Genomic DNA, 21,598 nt, shown 5'->3' with positions numbered 1-21,598 from the left:
GTTTGGGGCCATCATTGATAGCAGTACCGTCGCCCTTAAACGAGGACTCCAATTTGAACCCACTCGGGGGAAGACCGAACGGGTTCTTTGCCGGTTCTTTTTTTTGAGAACCAAAAGCTGTGCTTGTATCAGTCTGGTTACCAAACACCGATGATCCGGAAGGCTTCGAGAAAGGGCTTTCTCCAGTCGTCTTCGCGAAGGGCGATTCTCCCGCTGGCTTAGATGCCGCAAGCCCAGCAAAACCTCCCGAACTAGCAAATGAACCGAAGCCACCTCCAGAAGTAGCACCCGGAGTTCCGAGTGAGAAGGAACTAAATCCCTTCCCAGGTGTCGATGGTTGTCCAAAGGCCGATGTGCCCATAGATCCGAAACTGGATTTACCAAATTGGGCTGACCCACGGTTTATTGCACTCGGAGTGCCGAAGGAAGGACCCGCCTGAGATCCTATCTGAGACGTGGCTCCAAATGAAGGTGCCCCAAATGTAGGTTGTGAGCGGCTTCCTAATGTCGAAGGACTGCCAAATGCCGGTGCGGCAGAGGGCTTTCCAAACGGAGAAGATGCCCCCAGTGCAGATGAACTGCCGAAAGCGGACTGTCCAAACGCAGGCTGTTTAGGCGGCTGCGGTTGCGCCTGCTGCTGAGGCTGGGGCTGGGCTACGGAGGCCAAGCCATGATAGGGGAGCTTTTGACGAATAGACTCGGAGTATATGAACCACCATGAGCAGAGGATACCTTCATTGTTGAGAAGCAAGAGGTTCGGCAAGGGAGTTGAGCTTTCAGAGATATCTTCGCCTGCAATTGGGGAGACAACAATTTCTGTGCTGCTCAGGTCGATTCCCAGACCAATCACTGAAGTCTCCTCACCGGAGTCCGTAAGTGGAGGAGAGGCCCTTTTTGTGTCGTCACTAAGTTCAGTCGTGGTGAACAAATCTATGGTGGCCTTGGCTGTATCACCACTTGCCAATGGTTGCTCCGACCTCGTCACAAGGCCAATATCGCCGGACGCGGTAGAAGAAATAATTAAAACATCCTTCAGGTGTGGCTTATAGTCTCTGAGACGTGCAATGAACTGGTATGCCGGGGCGCGTTTAACTCCGAAAGGAAAACACAGTTCAGGCAGCTTTCGGATCAGAAACGGTGCCTGTTTTCTTCTTGTGATAACGTAATAAGAAGATGGAGGCGTTTGACCGGATTCATCCTCGGCATCATTAGGCGTATACACCATCAAGAAGATGTCGTTCTCTAACCAAGCAATAGACGACACTATATTCGGTCAGCTAATTGAGAGCCTATGAGATGTGGCATTGAGCGTTACCATGGCAGTTTCCTTCTAGATCAGACGGACGTGGTATCAAGTCTTTCTGAGTACCATCGGGGGTCATTTGGTAACCAGTTCCATCAGCAAGTCCAGCAACGAGTTGCTTCCCCTTGTTACTCCAGCAAACGGAGCTCACACCGGTCTTCAAGACATTGCCATTTGGCCCCGAAACTAGGTTTCCCGCCTTAAGATTGGCAACCAGGAGCTCGCCATTAGTCGTGATGAGCGCGACAAGCGACGAATGCGCCTCATCCGATGGCGGCGCAGGATTCGGAGCAAGGGATCGAAAAGTGGCGCCATTCGTTGGGATAGACAAGGCTGGTTGCGCATTGCCCGTTGTCAAACTAGTAGTCTCGTAAACCAGAAGCTGAGAGCTGTTCTCTGTGGCTAGGATTAGAGCGTCATCACCTGACGCGAAGGCTACATGCGTGGGACGTGCAGGAAGGGGTATCGTTGCTTGTGGTTGAAAGGGTTTTGTTTTGGCCTTGTCTTCGGTGGGAGCGGAAATAGCTTTCCTGACTGCGTCGGAGGAGGCAACTGCTAATGAGTCGGGACCCGCACCGACTATGACGCCTTTTGTGGGTGCGACAGCTAGAAGTGAGGATGATGGAGCCGGAAGGGCATTGTCAGGCCAAGGGGTGGGAAGTAATCGAACGTTGCTGTCGCTTGAGACACCTTTGAAACCGACTTCCTGTATTCAGAGTTAGTTCGTTTGCGGATATCTAGAACATATGACGGGCATAAGAGCGCGACGGACCTCAGCAGAGACGTCTGGGAGCTCAGGGCCTAGTTCCGCTGGAATATTGCCGCCAGCGGGGCTGGACGCCCCGAAGCTGAAAGCCATTCTTAATTTGTCTAAATCGGCAGATATTGAACGGGGACGGTCGCCTAATGATGCTCTGCTCTTTGGAGCATGGGGAGAAGGGGGGCTCTGTGGTAAAGATGAAAATGAGCGACGCTGGAGTGCTTGGGGACTCCGGTTAAAAAGCTGCCAAGTGCGCGCAAAAATCTTGAATACCTCCCCTCAAGGGAAGGGAGAATTATAAAGAGGGAGAGGATGGGTATACTACAGAGTAAAATCTGTACACAGGAGCCGAGTGTTGTAAACAAAAAAAGCCAAACGGCTCTGTGAATTGTTGTTGACAGCAAGCAAGCAATTGAAAGCAATGGCTGCGGACGATCTCGACGGACAAAAACAGCAGGAGCTTCTCACGGGCCGGTAGTATCTAGTGCCTGAGGCACCCAGATCAGGCTGCGGGAGCTTCGTCACTCCAGCTCGACCTCGCCGCCATCACCAACCGACTAGCTGCAGCTGTTTCCTTCTCATTCCCGTCACCTTACTTATCCACTGCTTGTCCCGCATAGCTTGATAGGGTGAAGTACTTATCTCTTGATTCTACTTGGCCGTACCTCCCTCCAATCTATAATAACTCCACGCCGACACCATGACCGGCTTTGACTTCTCCAACTACAACCGCAACGCGGCTCTCCACGCCAAGGGAGTGCCTCTACCTAAGGCTACAAGTACAGGTACCACTATTGTGGGCTGTATATTTGACAATGGTGTTGTGGTATGTTATACAGGAATTCTGATAGCTATCTCCTGTGACCGTTGAATCGTCGACGCTGACCCTCATCACAGATTGCGGCAGATACCAGAGCTACTAGCGGACCCATCGTAGCAGACAAGGTACGAACCGACCATAACCCTACCATATCCTCCATCTTCCGCGGTAGCGACGGTTACGCGACAAATAGCCTTACTAATAGTACTTGGTGGGATATATAGAATTGCGAGAAATTACACTATATTTCGCCCAAGATCTGGTGTGCTGGTGCTGGTACAGCTGCAGACACGGAGTTCACCACCGCCCTGATTAGTTCCAACGTCGAGCTGCACTCCCTCTCGACCGGCCGGGACCCTCGAGTAATCACTTGCATGACCATGTTGAAGCAACACCTCTTCCGCTACCAGGGACACATTGGTGCGTATCTGGTGGTTGCCGGTGTTGACCCAACTGGCACCGGTCTGTACACAGTCCACGCCCACGGTTCGACAGATAAGCTTCCGTATGTGACTATGGGTTCTGGATCGTTGGCGGCCATGTCCGTTTTTGAGTCTACGTGGAAGGCAAACCTGAACCGCGAGGAAGCGGTTGAACTCTGTGCTGAGGCGATCAAGGCTGGTATTTTCAACGACCTGGGATCGGGTAGCAATGTCGACGTGTGTGTCATCGAGAAGGACAAACCCACGCAACTCCTGCGCAACTACATCAAGCCCAATGAGCGTGGTGAGAAGGAACGCAATTACCGCTTCCCCAGAGGCACGACGGCCTATTTGAACCAGAAGGTTATCAGCAAGGAGGATATGAGGAAATATGTTACTGTGGAAGAGGTCTCCGGTGACCCTAACCTAATGGAGGTGGACTCGTGAGTTAGGAAGTGAACCTATATTTGACAGAGCCTTATTATTTATTACACTGAATTACGCATGAAGGAATTACATGATGAGCATCTCGCGATAGTTTTGTTGTGTAGTAATTAGTAAAGAGCCTACGAAGATACAGGTGGAGACCCAGGTATCTTCTGACAGATAATAGGCGTTGAATACTAGAGAGCACATCTTCCGACCAATATTCAACCGATCGAATCTTATTTCCTAACAGTTGCATAATTGTATTTACAAGAATAATGTATAGTATACACAACGCAATAGACAGCCGGGTATAATTCATAATCGCTCCAGAAGATTCTACACGTAACAAGCGCTCCTCTCAAGTTTCGGAGAAGACGAATCGAGGGTCATTGCAACTCAAGCTGACTAACATACGAATCAGACTGGCCAACCTTCGGCACCATGATATCGAGGAATTCCGGTCCTTCGACTTCCTCCACAAGATCCAATATATATGCGTATTGCATTGATGGAAGGCGCAGCCCCTCCCTTCGGTAACGCACCACCCCAACATGGTACATAGCACGCACAAGGGAGGGCTTCACGGGCGCACCGTGTTTTACCAAGAAACGATAGAGCCACTGAATCAGGCCGTAGGCACGGCGTGCAGTCAGCTGCTTCGAGCTAGAGATAGAGATGGCGATGAGGTGCACCATATCAAGAGCGGCGTGGGGATCTGGACACTCGCTGGTCCTAGCTTCCGGATAGTAGCGTACAAGGGCCTTTTCCGAAGGGTCTGGAATAGGGCCCCATGATCTTGACAAGGCGATCTTCAGAGGTGTGTGACAACGGAGTAGCCGAATTAAAGTCCAGACATTTTGAGAATCGCCAGTACTTGCAATATGGATACTGTTTTCCACAAATGAAGGGCTTGTGACATTAATTTGCCGGACTAACCTTTCGAAGTCCGAGAAGAGATGAGGGACCGTCTTCCTGTAAGCATCCCCATTTGCGAAAATGTCTAGAAGGGAGACATTTGACGACTCTAGCCTATTAAATGTACGTCGAGTCGCTTTTGTCATCCGCTTTCCGGTCTTCAATTGAACGGTTAGCATCAGAAGGCCGCTAGGCGGTATACCCAGGTCATGAATTCCTCCTACGAGGCTGCTCAGGAAGCTCTCAGTGTTGACCCTGTCCACGCGACTTTTGTAGAGGCTTAGGAGACGGGATACAGGATAATCTGTGGCCCTCACAACTTGTCGCCATAGAGGCCCTTCAGGGAGGTACTCGCTAAAGGTTCGCAAAACCCAGAGTCGCAAAATAATCCTTTGTTGTTGTGTCAGGCAAGAGGTACTGGGTGATGCAGTGACCCGTATATCACTCCAGGGTGACGAGGAAACCAGGCTGGGGATATTCTGCAGACGGCGTAAATGGTCCTGCCACATCTCAAACAGGTGCTGTTTCCGGGACGGAGCTAGTAATTCGGTGACAGTGATTATACAACGAGAGGCCTCATCAGGTGTAAAGCAACTCAAGAGCCCCCTTGCGTAGTCTCTATCCGTTTCATGATCCAAGGAAAACTTCAGGAAACGGGTAATGAATAACGGAGCCCAGTAACGATCTTGTGTCGCGCTGATTATGTCTTTTGCCAAGACAAAAGAATCGTATAAGTCCATCTTCTCTAGCCCTTCCAGCCATGTGTCAATTGTTTCCTTATCCAGGTTTTCGTATTCGTAGATGTTGCACCTTCCAATCGCATCCCACATTTCCCTGAAGTAAGCTGTCAGAATTCTCGCGTCCCGTTGTCTCACCACAGTGCCTCCGATTACTCTTTCAAACAGAACTCTTATGATCTGGCAGAGCTCATCTTCAGGTACTCTGCCCAGCTCCAGTGCTGCAGTAACGTTGCCTAGGAGAGCAGACCGTTTGGATAGGTCTGCCCCGCGAGAAACGAAATGCTCCACCGTGCAAAGATAATTCCCTGCTCCCCGAGTGTTCAGATGCGGATCATCTAGAAACCTAACGAGCTCGTCGGCGGCGCACTTGTGGTCAATCGATTGCGACACTAGATGCTCGAATATTGACCGGCTATAGGCAGGCTCCTGCTGAAGATCGATTCGCAATTTACGGACAACATCCTTGATAGCCGTAATTGTCTGACAGTCCTTCAGGGATTCCGCCAAGCATTGTTCGAGAGACGCCTTGTTGGCTATATATGAGGATCCCGGCCACCCAGATGATCTGGCGAATTCATTCGATTCGGTGGTCTCATTGTAGAAGGGGAAAGGATAAGCGGACGAGCCAATTGCGTAAGTAGCAGACCCTGAAAAGCATTAGATATGCTTCTGGAACCCAATTGAGTATATTTCTCTTATCCGATCGGCGCCTACCTTGAGCCTCCCGCGGTGCGTTCCGTGATTGCCCACCAACCCATTTCATGTGCTCCCGCCCATTGCGCCCAAACAAACACCCAATGTCATCCAGTGGGCCTGACCCTGCTAGACTAGCCAGTGCAGTGTTCCTCCTTTTTGCTAACCGTCTTCTTGCCTCTAAAGGTCCCGGCACTCGGCTCTCATAGCGTCGTTGACCGTTTGCGAACCGTCGGAACGTTGACGCGAGGAAATCTTCGCTGATCCATACATGATCAACTAAAGAGTGCGAAGAAGGAGGGACAGCATGCCTGTAAGCATGTCTACTGAAAGACATGAGGAAATGAAAGCATGCGACAGCAATTGATTGCCCCGGAGCTGTCGATAGCTATGGGTGACTAGAGAATCGTTGACGGAGGAAAGTTGATCACGAAGTTCCCCATTCAGATGACTAAGCTATGGTCCGCACCAACCACAATTGTCCGATTTACATACCTCAGGCTGCGGTACGCTCCTGCGCCCTTACATAGAATCTAAGATAAATGCAGCCTTGGATGTTCCTAGTAGAACGACAAAATTAGTCGTCTTATATTGCAAAGTATCGGCAAATAAGGCATAGCCTTTATGACACTGTATATAGATCGGTTCACGCAGACGTCTTTCCAATCCCAAGCTAGTTACTGCTTATTGACAGTCCCCAGCTCGGATGCTTTTTAGACATGAGGTATATTTAGCAGTGAAGGGAAATTGGAATAGCCAAAGAGGAACTGAAGAGAAAAGCAAAGTGGAGGAGAAAAGCAATAATGAAGAAAGAGGAAGAGAGCCCTGCACGCCTTCCCATGCAAAACTTTTTTCAGTCAATGGTATCTAATGCTAATGCACGCCAATGAAGCCAGCAAATCGAGAGAAAAGTAAGAAATCAGGAATGTAGATGAACAGGTAAAGTGGGAGAAGCGATGAGGCGATGTTTTATGGTTTTTGCTCCCCTGGCAATGGCTTTCTTCCTGTTACGACAAAAAAGTTCAAGTAACTGTGAACGTCGCGGTTCTGGATACTTTTCCTGACGTCAACCAGGAACACCTCAATTTCAGGTTTCGACCAGCCTAGGGCAGTAAGAGGTTTGTAGGACCATCCCGAAAGGGCTTCCAGCCAGTTTGTCTCATTCCATTTGCCTATTTCTTTCATGCGCGGGTCGGTAGGCCATGGGTTGTTCGGAACTTTCTTGATGCGTTCCTGTACATCCACAAATCCAACCTCTCTCATCCAACGCGCAATTCGGTGGGCTACGCGGAACTGCCGTGGCGGATCTGTGATCTGACCGGAGCGAACGTTCAGATCACACCAGTCTTGCAGAGCAAACTCACTGAATTTTTCGGGGTCGTCCGGTGGCATCGTGCCGTCATCGCACTTTGGTTTCGGATCGAATTCATGGCATTCCATATAACCTCCTGGCTTCAGGTGATTCAAAGCCTTGCGTAGGAGTTCTTTAAATGAGGGTAACGACCCTGACATATGTCCTGTATGGATGAGGTCAAAGTGGTCGGGGCCCCATAACCACTCATCTTCGGTGGCATCATCCACTAGAAAGTGAACGTTTTCAGGAACTTCGTTTGGTTGCACGGGTGAAAGATCGGTGCCTATAATCTCGGCTTCTGGGAAGATGGGCGCTATGCAGTACGAAAATGGTAAGGGCTTGCTCGAAAATGGCGTGGAGAGACGGAAGAAATACTTACCCATCTCGATGGGCCATATTCCAGAACCGGTGCCAATATCAAGGATTCGCTTGGGATGCTCTAGTGGAGCAAAGAACAGGCGTCCACCGTTGACCATTTTTATCAAGTGGTGTTGCATGTCCAACCGATCCAGTTCCTGTTCATCGTTCGGGTATATATACGCTAGAAATGTCAGTCAGAGAGCCCGGAAATAACATGTTGCCCAATAAGAGACAACATACATCCTTCATGGTACTTATGGTATCGTCTGCCATTCTCAATGGGGTAGTCTGTTACACTTGCCGTCAATGACTGAGTGTCGCTATTTTCAGTTGTTAGTTCCAAAATTCTCAAGCACCTCAACCCTATTTTATCCATGGCTGAGTTGGACAAGCATCATGAGGCGGATAGTAGAGACTTACTAGTCACGACTGGATTCCTGAGACATTGTTGGTTAGTGTCACTTGAGTGGTAAGAAGAAAGTCGACAAGGGCTGGATTCATGGGAAAGCAGCTGTTACTTTAACAACTGGCAGTGAAACAAAGGACTATGGGAAAACTAAGAAAGGGAAAGGCTTACAGTCGGCCTTCCACCCATACTGATGGGCTCTGCGCTCTGGGGCTAGCAAGTTGGCCTTGAGTGGGGTGGCTAATAGTTTTCAAAATCAAACAACCGGAAGGATTAGGTAAATGGAGAAGACAAATAGATAGGAGCCAAACTCGACGGCTTATTGGTGATCAATATTTACAAGACTGGTGATAGAAATGATATTGATGAGGAATAATGACGATCCCAGTTATGTTAATTATCACCATATGGAATGCAGAAGGCGCATATGAAACAGCGTGAAATTCGATACTTTCGGTGCCACGGAACTAGAAACAGAATTATACTTAAAGTAGCCTGGTACTCGGTAGGCTCATGCCATTCCTCCCCAGCTAGTCTAGACAGGGGGGAACCGATCGTGTGGGTTAGGGAATCCGTTGATTTAGAAGGGTAACCGGACACCGTACGGAGTCTTAAACTAACTAAAGTAGTGGTCGGCTGCCTTTTCCTTTTTTTTTTTCTTTTTTCTTTCTTTTTTTCTTTTTTTTTTTTTTTTTTTTTCTTCCTGGAACCCGACAGCCTGGATTAAGTTTGACTTTAGCAGGACGGAGTTAATCATAACCTAAAAGGATATGAGCGAAGAAAACCACTTTGTAATAGTAATGTGCTCAGGGGACGTTTAAAAGATGACGACGTTGCCGATAATTATTGGATAAATTCTTGTCCTTTCTATTAAGAATTTTTCAACCAGAAAATTCACAAGGGGCACAAGGTTTAGAAAATTAAATTAAAAAAAAATCTTTTTTTCATTTAAAAATAATAAGAGGGAAGAAAAACCATATAGAGTTATCAGGTCGATGCACAGCGTATCCGCCATACGTAAATACGATACAGGATGTGTCAAATTATCTTGAACGGTTCGGGCGGCGGCGGGAGAAAAAAAATCAAAAAAAAAAAAAAAAAAAAAAAAAAAAAAAAAAAAAAAAAATCAAAACAAGAAATCAATGAGAAAAGTATCCACTGCTTTGGGATTTGAAAGAGTAGTCTTAAACTAGAAAGAACATACTAGAGCTGTTCTTCGGAAACTTTTCTTTCCTGCAGTGTACGGTCCAGATGAACGGGAACTACTGTAGGTGGTCAACTCACTCAACTGCAAGATGCCGACAACCATCATCTAAAGATATATATCAATTTGTTCGTCTAATGTCTGTGTACAACATTACACACACATGAGAATATCACGAGGTATCTCGTAAGCCCCTTCTCGAGAAGGCAAAAGGTCCACTGACCATGCGTAGAGAGCATACAGTTTGATATACAGTGTAGCACAAACTAATGCTCTGCCTTTAAGTCGGTTCCTTGTGTAACCACTATACCCCTGCCAGCTGGTCCCGGCTCCTCCTAAGAACCTACTAAGGAGGAAAAAGCACGGGCGTCCCAAGCTGCCGGGAGAGCCAGTGACGAGAACCGAGGACAATACGACATGGACAAATCAGCGGTGGCTTGTAAGTTGTAACTTCGATACGTCAGGCAGAAACGACCTACTCCGTAGTAGGGAAGAGGGTCCAGAAGTCCTTTCACACCGGCCAAGCCACGCTTATCGTTGCTACCTAATAACAAAGTACTGTGTCTAGCTGCCAGGTAGTGGTAAGAGAGCAGTACCACTAGTACCGTAAAGAGGTAAGAGTGAAATGATCTTCAACAGAAGCCGGGATCCAATGACTGTTGGTACCACACTGCTGGGAATTTCTCATCCATGGGTCGCGTCTTATTCCGTAGGACGACTGGAGCCATTGGATGACGCTATGCATGTATTTGGCGTTGTCCTATCAAGTTGACCGCGAATGATTTTATGGCTCGTCTGAATTCAAATTAATAGATAATTTAAAGAAAGAAAAAGCAAATATGGCCTAAGTCGACGAGGAAGCAATTCCCGAGTCCCCCTTCCCAACTACCCAGAATAGTTAGTGCTAGTCTCGGGCTCATCTTTTCTTTTTCACTTTAATTTTCTCCGTGGTGACACAAAGGTGAAGGAGAGTTACCGCTATCCAAGCTGTCGGATCCCTGACCCACCCACACCGACGGAATTACCCTCCACTTCTGTCCCACTTGAACTCCAAGTTTCTCAGAGCTTCTCCGTCGGGAGACCCCCCTTTATTATCACTATTTGAAATACTGTTTCAGTAGAAGACATCGTTAGTAATTTGGTAGAGAAATGAAACTTTTTCAGAAGATCGGCTATTATTATTGTTCCGCTGCTTTCTAGTATGTTGGTGATTATTATTATTATTATTATTATCATTATTATTATTATTATTATTATTATTCTCGTGTATGTATTATCGATCCACTTTTTCCAAACCTCAGAGCAAAACCCGCGCCGAAGAGTATTCTTCAAAATCTACGGGGTACACATTCATTTCCATATTCTCTCCAGGGTAAACTCTATGATATAGGCAGGACATTGTTTTAATCCCTCATCGCAGGCTATAAAACCTCGCAAAGGACGACGAATCAAGCCTGTGGATAGTCGCAGGTTATCTTCAGCTAGGCGTCCTAAGATAAATATTGTAGAATGCTGCCCCGCCCATTAAGCCCGTAGCATCCGCTCGGGATAAGTTCGAGAAGAGCATTCACGCGAAACGAACATTGTATCCCTGGTTCAAAGTCCCGGGCGTACCATACATAAGGAATGTTGGTCCGACGCAAGTCGCCAGAGGGGCTTACCTATTCCTGCATCAACTAGAGTATTTCAGGAGAAGGACTGAGTAGATAAACAAACAGAAAACATACTTTACCTCGCGGTAACCGAGAATTTACCATGACCAATTGCGCTGAAATAGCTGCACCTGCGGCAGACGGAGTGTTTGGTGAATTACTACTGTGCTCAAGGTATGGTGCCCTAAAATTTTAAGTACTCGGTAGTCGGTAGACCTCCACTGCTCGCGAATGCGATAGGAGGGCCTCGGTTGTATGTTTCCACTGGTTCCTCTTGGAGAATTCCTGTCGCCAATTGGTAGATATACATGCTGCATAGTAGAAGATACGACGCCTCAGGGATCTACTAGCCGCCATTCGGAATACGGCGATTGTGGATCTATTGCAGAGTACGGAGTAAGGATATAAACAATAATTTTGCTGGTAGTAGCAATTATAGTCCAAGCAAAACTTCTATTGATATTTGCTGTTATAACAGCGGACACGTATGCAATCAAAACATATGCTAAGAGTAAGTTTCGTGGTACTCAGGCTCTATGCAGAGCTCACCACCTCCGATTCAACTCTCTGTAAATGTACGAAGTGTAAATGCACAACCAGGTACGGTTAGGGAAACCACTATCGAATGTAGTCCCATACTACCGTGACTCTATATACACGTAGGACATGCTCTTATATTGGGTATAATTTTGCAGCATTTTTGACGCGGCACGTAGTGTCGAGTATTGCACCGTGTACTCCATAATCTTCCCCATATAAATTCCCGAGTGCATCGGCGTTTACCGATTGTGACGCGTAAGGAATATAGGGTAAAATGTGATGACATTATCATTTTTTTTTTCGCACGAAAGCCACAACTTTCAATGACATGGTGACCTCGGGAATTCTTCGGACGCCCTGGTCTTAGTAGAACGATGAGATAGACTACGCCACCTGCTCAGCTACTGAAGATCGTTACCTACTAGGTACCTCAGGAGTCCCTCCGTAGGGACGAAGAGTCAAATACAAGACTTTCGGAAGCATCTTACCTATTGCAAGGCTGATAAAGCGTGCATCAAGGCTGCAGCACCCCTCCGTAGGGGCGCTAGATTTCCAAGGTGCAGAAGGCTGTCGTGGACGCCGCCCAGAGGCCTTGAACTCTGACAAATCTAAGCAACTTATCCGAGCAATGGGGTGGAGACAAGTGCTGTCAACAGTCCATTGGTGATTCCTCTCGGAGGTTGGGATTTTCCAGCTCATCACTCCTCTACTAGTCCATAGTGTGCTGTTACTAGTTCCCAGTAAAGCATAGTGATGTTGGCTACTGCACGGTGGGAATATCCACCGGCTGGTAGATGAGACAAGTCATCTCAACGGCTGTTTGATCCCATCTTTCCCCTCTCATCTTGTGTACCACCGTGTGCCGTCCCATCTACGTGCCTTACCAATGTTCACAAGGCAGTTTCATCTTTTATTCCCAGCGTGAGCAGCCTTTGGTTGGCTTTAATTTTCGGATTACCGCCTTTAGGATATTGACATTGTTGAGAGACAAGATTCAGAGCGAAAATCGTAGGGAGAGAAAAGAATCAGGTGAAATTTTTTTTTCTTTCAATCAGACGAACAACGCCCCGGCCTTAAATCAGGCGGCCGACAAGCTGCCCGGAAATTAGGCGGAACTGTAACAAGCCTATCTCGAGTCTCCATATTATCCCTAGGCACGTAAGTATGCATGAGCTGAGCCGGGCTATACATTTATTTCATGCGTGTCGAGCGCCATTGTTTGGCTTCCAGCATGTGCTTCATCGGGCTACCACAGGGTCAGGCACGTACGAAGGTGCGATTACCCTTGTAGAAGCGATGTATTATACTGCATTAAGTAGACAACACTGTAACATGCTTTAGGAGAACTTCCAAGTTTTCGTTGTAAGTGTATGCGCACGTACTCCGTACGTATATACACCCATACAAAAACAGGCTTGTCCTTGCGAGTTGGATTCAATGTATTGCTTCTGTAAGGAAGAGCTATATTTTTGTCTGTCACTTAGAAACTACACACCGATCTCTGTGACATTTTCATGATGAAAAGCCCAACTGTCGGCGTCTACCTTGACTATTGAGTTTGAACCCGGTCACGAGCCCAGGGCTATGATAGTTTACTCTTTACCTCGTAAGGAAAAGGCAGTAAGGGAATCGCCAAGACCTACAGGCCCGGATCTTCGCCCATGAACAAAACATCCAAATGGCCATTGGATTACTGTGATGGATAGTGGAACTCATGCATACTCGCGACCCGAAATGGTCTTAGGGTTAGTGGTTAATACTGTCGTCTCGTAGGTTACTAGGTGACCGGCTGTCAGCAACTCACAAACCGGAATGCCCGGTCCAGCCTCCACATGCAGGAATAGTACGTTGAGGATCCACGGCCCTGTCAAGAAAAGTAAGAAACGTCCAGAAGCTAAGATATCTCTCTCAGGAAGCACCACTAAACCGATCGTCTTTCAGCCGACAATATGTCATACGACTTGTTTTTCCATAACCAAATCCCCGGGTCTGGAGGATTCAAGGTAGTGACCTGGCAAAGCGAAGCTAAAGAAGCCGCTGCAGGGATTGTTAGTGGCACCCAAGCTGAAAGGATTCTTCCTCGCAAACCCCCAATTGGCATGGTCTATATGCACATCCAGCAGTTTCAGTGGGAGGGGAAATCTATCCACCAGACATTTCCACGGAAGCTCCTCCACCTATTCACCTTACAAGGGCCATGCATAAGTGCAATGGATCCTAGAGTTTTCTCAAATTTTGTCCTTGCCGGGGATGCATATGCACTTGTTGATAGGACGCGGCTGCATGAATGTCTACCTAAGATTCCGTCAAAAAGCAAAAATTAGATGTTACATCGCAGATTAACCCCATTTTTAGTTAACGCCAGTAGTAACGACCATCGGGGTTTGGAGCCACTCTGGTGTATCTTTGCTGTAGCATAGCCTGGTGTTGTGGAGATACCTAATTCAGTCATTGCTCGTTTAACTCTGGAAATTACTCCGGCACGCCAATAATGCAGATGAGGGTCTAGTTCGTCCTTTGACAGGTGGTAATATTAGCACTGGAGCCAACTTGGCGTCAGGATGAGGGGATATTCCTTATTAGTGTCCCTCGATACGGGGTATGAATGATAGTAGTAAGTTGCCTGCTACTTGAATTACACGTAATAATCCAAGAAACACCAATTTGTCATGGAAATTCCAGATAAGACTATAGCGTACATGTAATATTGGGGCATCTAGAACGTAAAAAGGGTGAAAGTAAGGAATAACCCGCGGATACGGAGTTCCTTTTCTCTAATCCACCCTCTTTAACAAGGTCTAACTTGCAGGTTAGGAACACAGATCCCTGCATCTATTACTAGAGGCAGGTCTAGTACTCTAACCTCATTGTGATCTGCTGTTAGTACGTTTCTCTCTCACATGCGTTTTTCTAGTGTCTTTTCTGCTGTGCTTGAGGCTGTAATGGTTTCCTGTCATTAATACTATACATATGGTCGACCAGTTTTGAAACTTCTGTGATATACACTACAAAATGTTACTTATTAATATCCACCCTCCAGTAGTTACGCGAATTCACTCCCAAGGTGTTGGGGTTTACCCCTCAGATCAAAACTTTTTAATTGACAAATACGGCTAACCGTAGTGCTGTTGTAGGTTACAATGGCCAATCAAGCGCGTCTTGGGAATCAGGTAACGCGATAATATAAAGTTAAAAAGGATCGCTTCCGGACCATTCGGTCGGGTCGCGAATCAATCTGGGTGTAACACAAGGTACCGAGTACCTGGTATCTATAGACGTGGCCTTACTCCGGAGTAAGTGTCAGATTCTTATACCGCGGCGAAAAGTTCTTCCAAAAACTGCATTGATCATTCATTACCTGCCCAGAAAAGAATGGTTGGGTTGTACAGTACCTGAGCCTTTCGAGCAAGACGGAAGCTCGAGTTCTGAAAGTACAGTAAATCAACCAGAGAACGATGAATGCGTCAAAACTAGATATTAATCACATTACATACAATTCACGCCCCTTTCCCTACTATTATTCCCCAGTGTGGTTTCTCTGCATACAATAATTTCCTGAAGAAAGCATGCTGACACAATTTCGATGATACTCTGCAACCACAGCTGTCTTCATCCATTCTCAAGTCGCCAAGATTCTCTCCACGGACTGCAAACTGCCCTCCATCGGTTGATCCTTATCCGTCCTATGCGCATACAAGGTTAGAGATTCGGTTATTATATCAAAGATGTCTTGTCAAATGCCATCTCACCTGGTCGTGATACGGATATCTGTCTGAATTCTTGGTATACCCTCTTCGTGGATCAAAGTATGGGCATATCCAATGACTCGGGCGACTTGATCCCAGGGTCCCTCTAGATCATTCAATTAGTGACTCAAATTCACCATATCTGTCGACACTAATATCTCTCAGATCCACCCTGAGTCGACAATTCCGTAAGAGAATATCATCCCGTCGAAGCTCTGATTAACCTCCTAATTGAATGAAAGCAACTTACCAACAGCCGTGCCAGTGGCAGTCATCTGATATTTGAGGCCAGATTTCTGCAGCAGCTCTTGAATTTCTGCGATCTGCTTGGAGAATGATGCATTCTGCGAGCCGATCTAACATGCGAGTGTCAGCTGGTTGTGTTCATTAGACAAGTCTTCGTGTCATCTCATGGCCCTCCCTCCACCGCGATCGCTAATTGGGGCACATAATACCTACCGGAATCAAGGAGAAATCGGCAATACAGGTCGAAGGGGTTGTCAGATTAGTTGTCGCCATATTTGTCGCTGTTGTTCTGGTGACTTATGCTATTTTGTATCAAAGGTGGGTGCTGGATGGTTGATCTTCTCAAGCGTTAAGGAGATCGATATACCTCAAACTACGTAAACCCCGCTTGGTATTCAAGCGGTTTATTATAACTTGCCACCTTTCATATTAACAGAGTGACGTCCACGTTGATCATCGGCGTTTCTCACAAACAACGAATGAGATTACTGGTTTCGATTATGTGTAGGTTTTCTCGACCAGTGCCTACAGTTGGGTTCCACGCCATACGGGCGGCGCCCAAGCCATATCGATGCAGAGCTGTACGCTCTGGGCTCATTCGTTCCGTGGCTCATTAACATGGCTTAGTGCCACTTTTGATTACTTTAAACTGGATCTATCTCATGACTGACATTTGTTTGATTGTCTAGACTTCAATTCTCAAGCAACCTTGTCCTCATATTTTCGAACTGTGTATCATTAATCTCTTATCAACTTTGGTATCGATCATATCAAATGCTAAATTCTTCGCCTAACCCCGATAATAAGTTTCATCGATGGTCCTTCCTCGTCGTTGCTGCGGTTCACTACCACGAACGTATATATCCTCAAACAAGATGTCGAGTTTCGTATCGGGCTCGGGCATCTTTTCAGCCTCGGCCACTTCATCGTTGACTTTGCTTCGCACATTCTTATCGATTGCTTTGGCGTCTTCCTCCGAGAATACACCCCACTCAATCAACCTCTCTTTAAAGTTAGAGATCGGGTCATTCGCACGCTGATCTTTCAATTCTTCCCGGCTTCGATATGCAATCCCTGGATCTGACATTGAGTGTCCCGCATATCGATATGTCATGTATTCATAGACAAGTGGTCCATTTCCTGCTTGGATGAAATTCTTGCCGTATCTGACCGCGGAAAGGACGGCAAGGACATCCATTCCGTTAATTCGTAGCCCCGGGATATACTGGCCACGCTTGTAGTACTCAGTCATTGCAGAGGCTCTTTCAACAGATGTTCCCATGCCGTATTTATTGTCTTAAAGTGCGTTAGCACACAATGTAAGCGCACATCGAAATAATGAACTTACTCTCACAGCCAAATATCACAGGTAGATTCCACAGCTTAGCCATATTGAAAGCTTCGTGAACTTGGCCTTGATTGGCTGCCCCATCACCGTAGAGATCGATTGTGACATTATTCGCATCGTTGTATTGTTGAGCGAATGCGATTCCAGCACCTACTGGCACACTGGCTCCGACAATTCCATTCCCCCCAAAGAAGCTCTCGCAGAACATGTGCATAGAGCCGCCTTTGCCATACGAAATGCCATCTCTTCGTCCAAGCAACTCGCCAATGATAGACTTCACGGTCCCTCCGCGCATTAATGTAAACCCGTGGGAACGGTATGCCGTTATAAGTTTGTCCTGTTTAGTTAGTGCATGCTCGATACCGACAGCGACTGCTTCTTGTCCAGTTGATAAATGACAAAAGCCACGGATTTTCCTATCTTTGTATAACCCATCCGCGGCAAGCTCCATACGTCTGCGAAGAGTCAACGATACAGCTCTTCAAAAAAGAAAAATAACTAGAAAGATCAAGCTGACCTTATCATTGTCATATCATGGTATAACTGTTTCAGTTCCCTCTTGGTGGTTTCAACTGAATACGGAGGCGGGTCTAAATGATACGTATCGAAGCTATCTTCTGCTATTGGAACACTAAATGGCTTATCATCTTCCTTAAAGACGTCGAGTGTCATTATTTATACTAGTGAAGGGATAACGCATTTGTCACTTACAGAAGGTATGTCTTCCAAACTAGCGACATGTGCTAGAGAGCGCCGACAGGTACAAGAAAGGACTGGCCGCACCCAAGGGACTGGCCCAGCTCTTTTCAAGGATCTTGAAAGCATAGTTTAGGTTAAGCAGTAGTGCCACTGGCTGCTATGCGACCACAAAGGATCTAAAGGAAATTCCAGGGAACTTTTTGGTGTTCTTCAAGTGCCAACTTAAGCTATTTAATTCTGTAGGACTCAATAAAAATCGGCTGTCACTCTGTAGTGGATTGAACAAGTACTTCCAGTGGACCTTCAGATCAACGGTATGTGACGCAATAGTTAACTCATCAGGTCGCATTGCTTCGCCCTTTGGGTAAGGCTAATTGCCTATGTACGGAGTATAGAGTTCCGGTACTATTATGCTGCCTATTGCCAGTAAGGTCATCTAATCAGTCTACAAGCACCTCCAATAGAAAGACCTATAGTCACTGGCATACCTCTTCTGATGGATGGACTCAAATCAATATTACCCGATTTGGAAGTGACGCCAATTCGGAACGGATCAACGGTCGATCCGGTATGACGCATTGTTGCCCTGAGCAATTCCGGAACTGGTTTCAGTTCCAAAAGATCTCAAATTTTATGCTTGTAAATAAAGAGGCATAAACTAATGCTGTATTTCATGCCTATTCATTCGCCGAGCTGAGAGTTATCGTTACTTGCGCTCTAATCAGCATAGCGATGAAGTCTCCAAGGCACTTGTCGCACTTCCCAATTTGCCGCATCCACGCGTTGAGACGCGTATAACTATTTATCTAATCAGTCCAAAATTCAGCCTTATGGTTGCGAATAGGTCTTGCTGGAAGTATGCCTCGTACGACTCGTGCCCGCTCCAAGAAGAACGGAGCCCGTGGCGGTCGCCAGTCAAGAGAGCAAGATGATGAGGTCCCAGAAGTATACCGGGAGATGCTGGCAGAAGCCGAAGCTCGAGATCCCGGCAACCTAGAGAATGATCGGCCAATAAAGAAGCGAAAGGTACAGGGGCAATCACTGGCATCTCCTGCTCCTTCTCAGACTACAAAACAAGAAGATCAGCATCCGTCAAAGCAACAAGAAAATGTCAACCTGCAAGTACAAACTGTTTATGACTCTTCTTCCTCTGACGAATCGGAAATGGAGTGGGAAGAGGTTGACATCTTGCAAGCACCTGCTGCTCCTATTCAAACAGCACCTGCTCCTGGAGAAAATGAGACCATGCAGATCACTCTTGACCCTCATCAGGATCAGAAGCGGAAAGTAATTAGAAGGCGGAAACCAATTACAGCAGCCGAGAGAGAGATGAGATTACATGTACACAAGGCCCATCTGCTTTGTCTCTTATCCCATGCCCAGTTACGAAACCTCTGGTGCAACGACGAAGAGATTCAGGTGCGCCTTTGTTTCAGCAGAATCCTGCTCGCACCTCCAACTAATGTAAAATTTAGGGGTTTCTCAAACAGATGTTGACAAAACGCGTGATCTCGCTTCTGAATCCATCACAGGAACAGCCACAGTATACAAGGTCGACAACGTTCATTGATGGGCTTAATCAGGCCAGCGATGCATTCTTGAAGAGATTCAGAGTTATAAAGTCAGGTTTGAAACGAGCTCATTGGGCAGATGATTCTCTTGCCTTGAAACAAAGAGTGGTATTGTAGTCAACTTCTGTAGTATTAGGATTGTGCTTCTAATGTCGTCCTAGGAAGATATCATGTCAGACGCAGAGATGTTCTTATCGAAGGATGATTTTCAAAAACAGGCCAAGACACTTCAAGGCTCTCGTGATTTTGGTGCCCAGTTGTTCTGTGCCCTACTACGCTCCGTAGCTGTGGAAGCTAGGCTCGTCTGTTCATTACAGCCATTGCCATTTACTGGAACAACCAAACAAATGACTCCTACTAAGCCGGGACGGCAGGTTATCGTGATGTCGTCTGATGATCTTGATACTTCTACGGATGATTTGGCGAAACGGGGAGCATCTCCAACACCGCCAAGGACCAGAAGACTTGGTCGGCCACAATTTAAACCCTCGACTCAACTGAAGAGCTTCGTTGCCAGTATGTATTGCTAAAAAAACAGTATGCAGATACCCGTATTAACATCTGAAGACTCACGCCCTAGTATCCGAGAATCATCATTCCCTGTATTCTGGGTCGAGGCTTTCAACGAAGCGATGCAGAAATGGGTTCCTGTTGACCCATTGGTGACGAAGTCGATTGCGAAATCTTTCAAATTTGAGCCGCCATCAAGTGATCCGTATAACTGTATGAGTTACGTCATTGCCTTTGAGGAAGATGCTTCGGCAAGAGATGTCACGCGCCGCTACTCAAAGGCCTTTAATGCCAAAACACGCAAACTACGCGTAGAGTCAACCAAGAATGGGGAAAGATGGTGGGGCCGGGTTATGCGGTTTTATGAGAAACCTTTCCTCGAGGACCGTGATGAAGTTGAAATAAGCGAGCTTACGGCCAAAATTGCTGCGGAGCCTATGCCTCGGAATTTACAAGATTTCAAAGATCACCCGATCTATGCGCTCGGGCGGCATCTTCGCCGTCATGAAGCCATCTTTCCGAAACGTGTCGTTGGACAGGTTAGCGTTGGCAAATCAGGGTCAAGAAACCAAGTCTTGGAACCTGTTTATCGCCGCTCCGATGTCCATGCTTTGCGAAGTGCGAACAGGTGGTTTCGATTGGGTCGGGACATAAAGGTTGGTGAGCAGCCGTTAAAGCGTGTTCAATCTCATAGGAATCAAGTTATGGCTATTGAGGAAGACGCGGGGGACTCTGAACAGTACACCGAAACAGCTTTATACGCTTATCACCAAACCGAACTATATAGACCGCCATCAGTCATTCAAGGGAAGGTTCCAAAAAATGCTTTCGGAAACCTTGATGTCTACGTGCCGAGCATGGTTCCCTCTGGAGGAGTCCATATCAAGCATTCTGATGCTAGGCACGCCGCTAAACTCTTGGGTATTGACTACGCAGATGCCGTAACGGGCTTTGATTTCAAAGGGCGCCATGGGACAGCCGTAATTCAGGGTGTTGTCATTGCTAAGGAGTATGAGGAGGCATTAAAAGAAGTTCTAGGTTGTCTTGAAGACCAAAAGTTGCAGGCTGAGCTCGAGCAGAAATCGGCCGAATCGCTCCGGCTTTGGAAACATTTCTTGCTCAAGCTTCGCATCGCAGAAAGAGTCCAAAGCTATGCCGTTGAAGGCGAAGAGGCTGATGACGAAGAGAGCGTTGCATCAAGTAATAATGACCACGGCAGTCCAGAAGAAACCGGTGGTGGATTCATCCCTGAACCAAACCAGGAAACTATTGGTTCACAGTACGTCGCTCAAGAACGCCACTTTGAAAGCCCCGCTGCGCCCAAAGATGATGATCTTCTCGGCGGACGATTCATTCCTAACGACGGTGAGAGACATCAGGAAACTGTCCAAGAATCAGTTCTTGAAGTGGCAAGTGGCCCCTCTCACACAAATAGAGAAGAACAGTCTCTCTACTCGCTTGTCGTCATGTCCGACGATACGAACACTGCGAGAAGCACAACACCCTACCAAGGCGCCACAATGTTGCCCGAGGCTTCAGCGCCCGGCTCAAGGGACAAAGAAGGACATAGGGATGGAGACCGAAAGATTCCCGAAGGGGTTCCGTCAGACACTCCTATCTTGGTTGAGTCATCTACAGCAGCGGACACGCCCTCTGGGAGTGTCAAGGTCGTTTCGCAGCCTCTTTCAGCAACGCAGTCACGTATTGAATCTCCAGTGACTTCAGACGAAGAGTCGAATAGTAACGATGAAGGGTCCTTGTTATCGCATGATCCAGAAGATGAAGATGCCATTCCAGAGTGGCTCATGTCTGATTAACGAGTTCGGGTTCTCGTACTGTGTATAACCTACCTTTAGATCAGATTATCATTAAAAAACATT

At 47.0% G+C, this 21,598-nt stretch overlaps 6 protein-coding genes across 6 annotated transcripts; 2 read left to right on the top strand and 4 right to left on the bottom strand.

Annotated features, from left to right (window-relative positions):
• Nucleotides 1-1,289: 1,289 nt before the first annotated feature.
• On the bottom strand, nucleotides 1,290-2,162 carry AO090003000296 (FG-nucleoporin NUP159; the record flags this gene model as incomplete). Its single annotated transcript, XM_001819447.3, has 2 exons — nucleotides 1,290-2,009; nucleotides 2,076-2,162. 2 exons carry the CDS (start codon nucleotides 2,160-2,162, stop codon nucleotides 1,290-1,292), a joined length of 807 nt encoding a protein of 268 aa, XP_001819499.3.
• Nucleotides 2,163-2,763: 601 nt separating this feature from the next.
• Nucleotides 2,764-3,752, top strand: pup1 (proteasome core particle subunit beta 2; the record flags this gene model as incomplete). The annotated part of the gene is made up of 3 exons (XM_001819446.3): nucleotides 2,764-2,889; nucleotides 2,961-3,008; nucleotides 3,108-3,752. 3 exons carry the CDS (start codon nucleotides 2,764-2,766, stop codon nucleotides 3,750-3,752), a joined length of 819 nt encoding a protein of 272 aa, XP_001819498.1.
• A 1,210-nt stretch (nucleotides 3,753-4,962) lies between these two features.
• On the bottom strand, nucleotides 4,963-6,152 carry AO090003000294 (uncharacterized protein; the record flags this gene model as incomplete). The annotated part of the gene is made up of 3 exons (XM_023234820.1): nucleotides 4,963-5,003; nucleotides 5,068-6,036; nucleotides 6,104-6,152. The coding sequence occupies 3 exons, from the start codon at nucleotides 6,150-6,152 to the stop codon at nucleotides 4,963-4,965; spliced, it is 1,059 nt and encodes a 352-aa protein (XP_023089903.1).
• Nucleotides 6,153-7,051: 899 nt separating this feature from the next.
• On the bottom strand, nucleotides 7,052-8,242 carry AO090003000293 (class I SAM-dependent methyltransferase; the record flags this gene model as incomplete). Its single annotated transcript, XM_023234819.1, has 4 exons — nucleotides 7,052-7,749; nucleotides 7,816-7,977; nucleotides 8,037-8,116; nucleotides 8,217-8,242. The coding sequence occupies 4 exons, from the start codon at nucleotides 8,240-8,242 to the stop codon at nucleotides 7,052-7,054; spliced, it is 966 nt and encodes a 321-aa protein (XP_023089902.1).
• Nucleotides 8,243-16,380: 8,138 nt separating this feature from the next.
• On the bottom strand, nucleotides 16,381-17,610 carry AO090003000290 (putative pyruvate dehydrogenase E1 component alpha subunit; the record flags this gene model as incomplete). The annotated part of the gene is made up of 3 exons (XM_001819443.3): nucleotides 16,381-16,886; nucleotides 16,939-17,393; nucleotides 17,456-17,610. 3 exons carry the CDS (start codon nucleotides 17,608-17,610, stop codon nucleotides 16,381-16,383), a joined length of 1,116 nt encoding a protein of 371 aa, XP_001819495.3.
• An 885-nt stretch (nucleotides 17,611-18,495) lies between these two features.
• On the top strand, nucleotides 18,496-21,535 carry AO090003000289 (putative DNA repair protein Rad4; the record flags this gene model as incomplete). Its single annotated transcript, XM_023234817.1, has 4 exons — nucleotides 18,496-19,056; nucleotides 19,128-19,316; nucleotides 19,370-19,724; nucleotides 19,776-21,535. 4 exons carry the CDS (start codon nucleotides 18,496-18,498, stop codon nucleotides 21,533-21,535), a joined length of 2,865 nt encoding a protein of 954 aa, XP_023089901.1.
• Nucleotides 21,536-21,598: the final 63 nt, after the last annotated feature.

This window comes from Aspergillus oryzae, chromosome 2, assembly GCF_000184455.2.
Source record: "Aspergillus oryzae RIB40 DNA, chromosome 2".
Taxonomy (NCBI): domain Eukaryota; kingdom Fungi; phylum Ascomycota; class Eurotiomycetes; order Eurotiales; family Aspergillaceae; genus Aspergillus; species Aspergillus oryzae.
The sequence above is the reverse complement of the archived record's forward strand: the minus strand, read 5'-3'. Positions and strand labels throughout refer to the sequence as shown.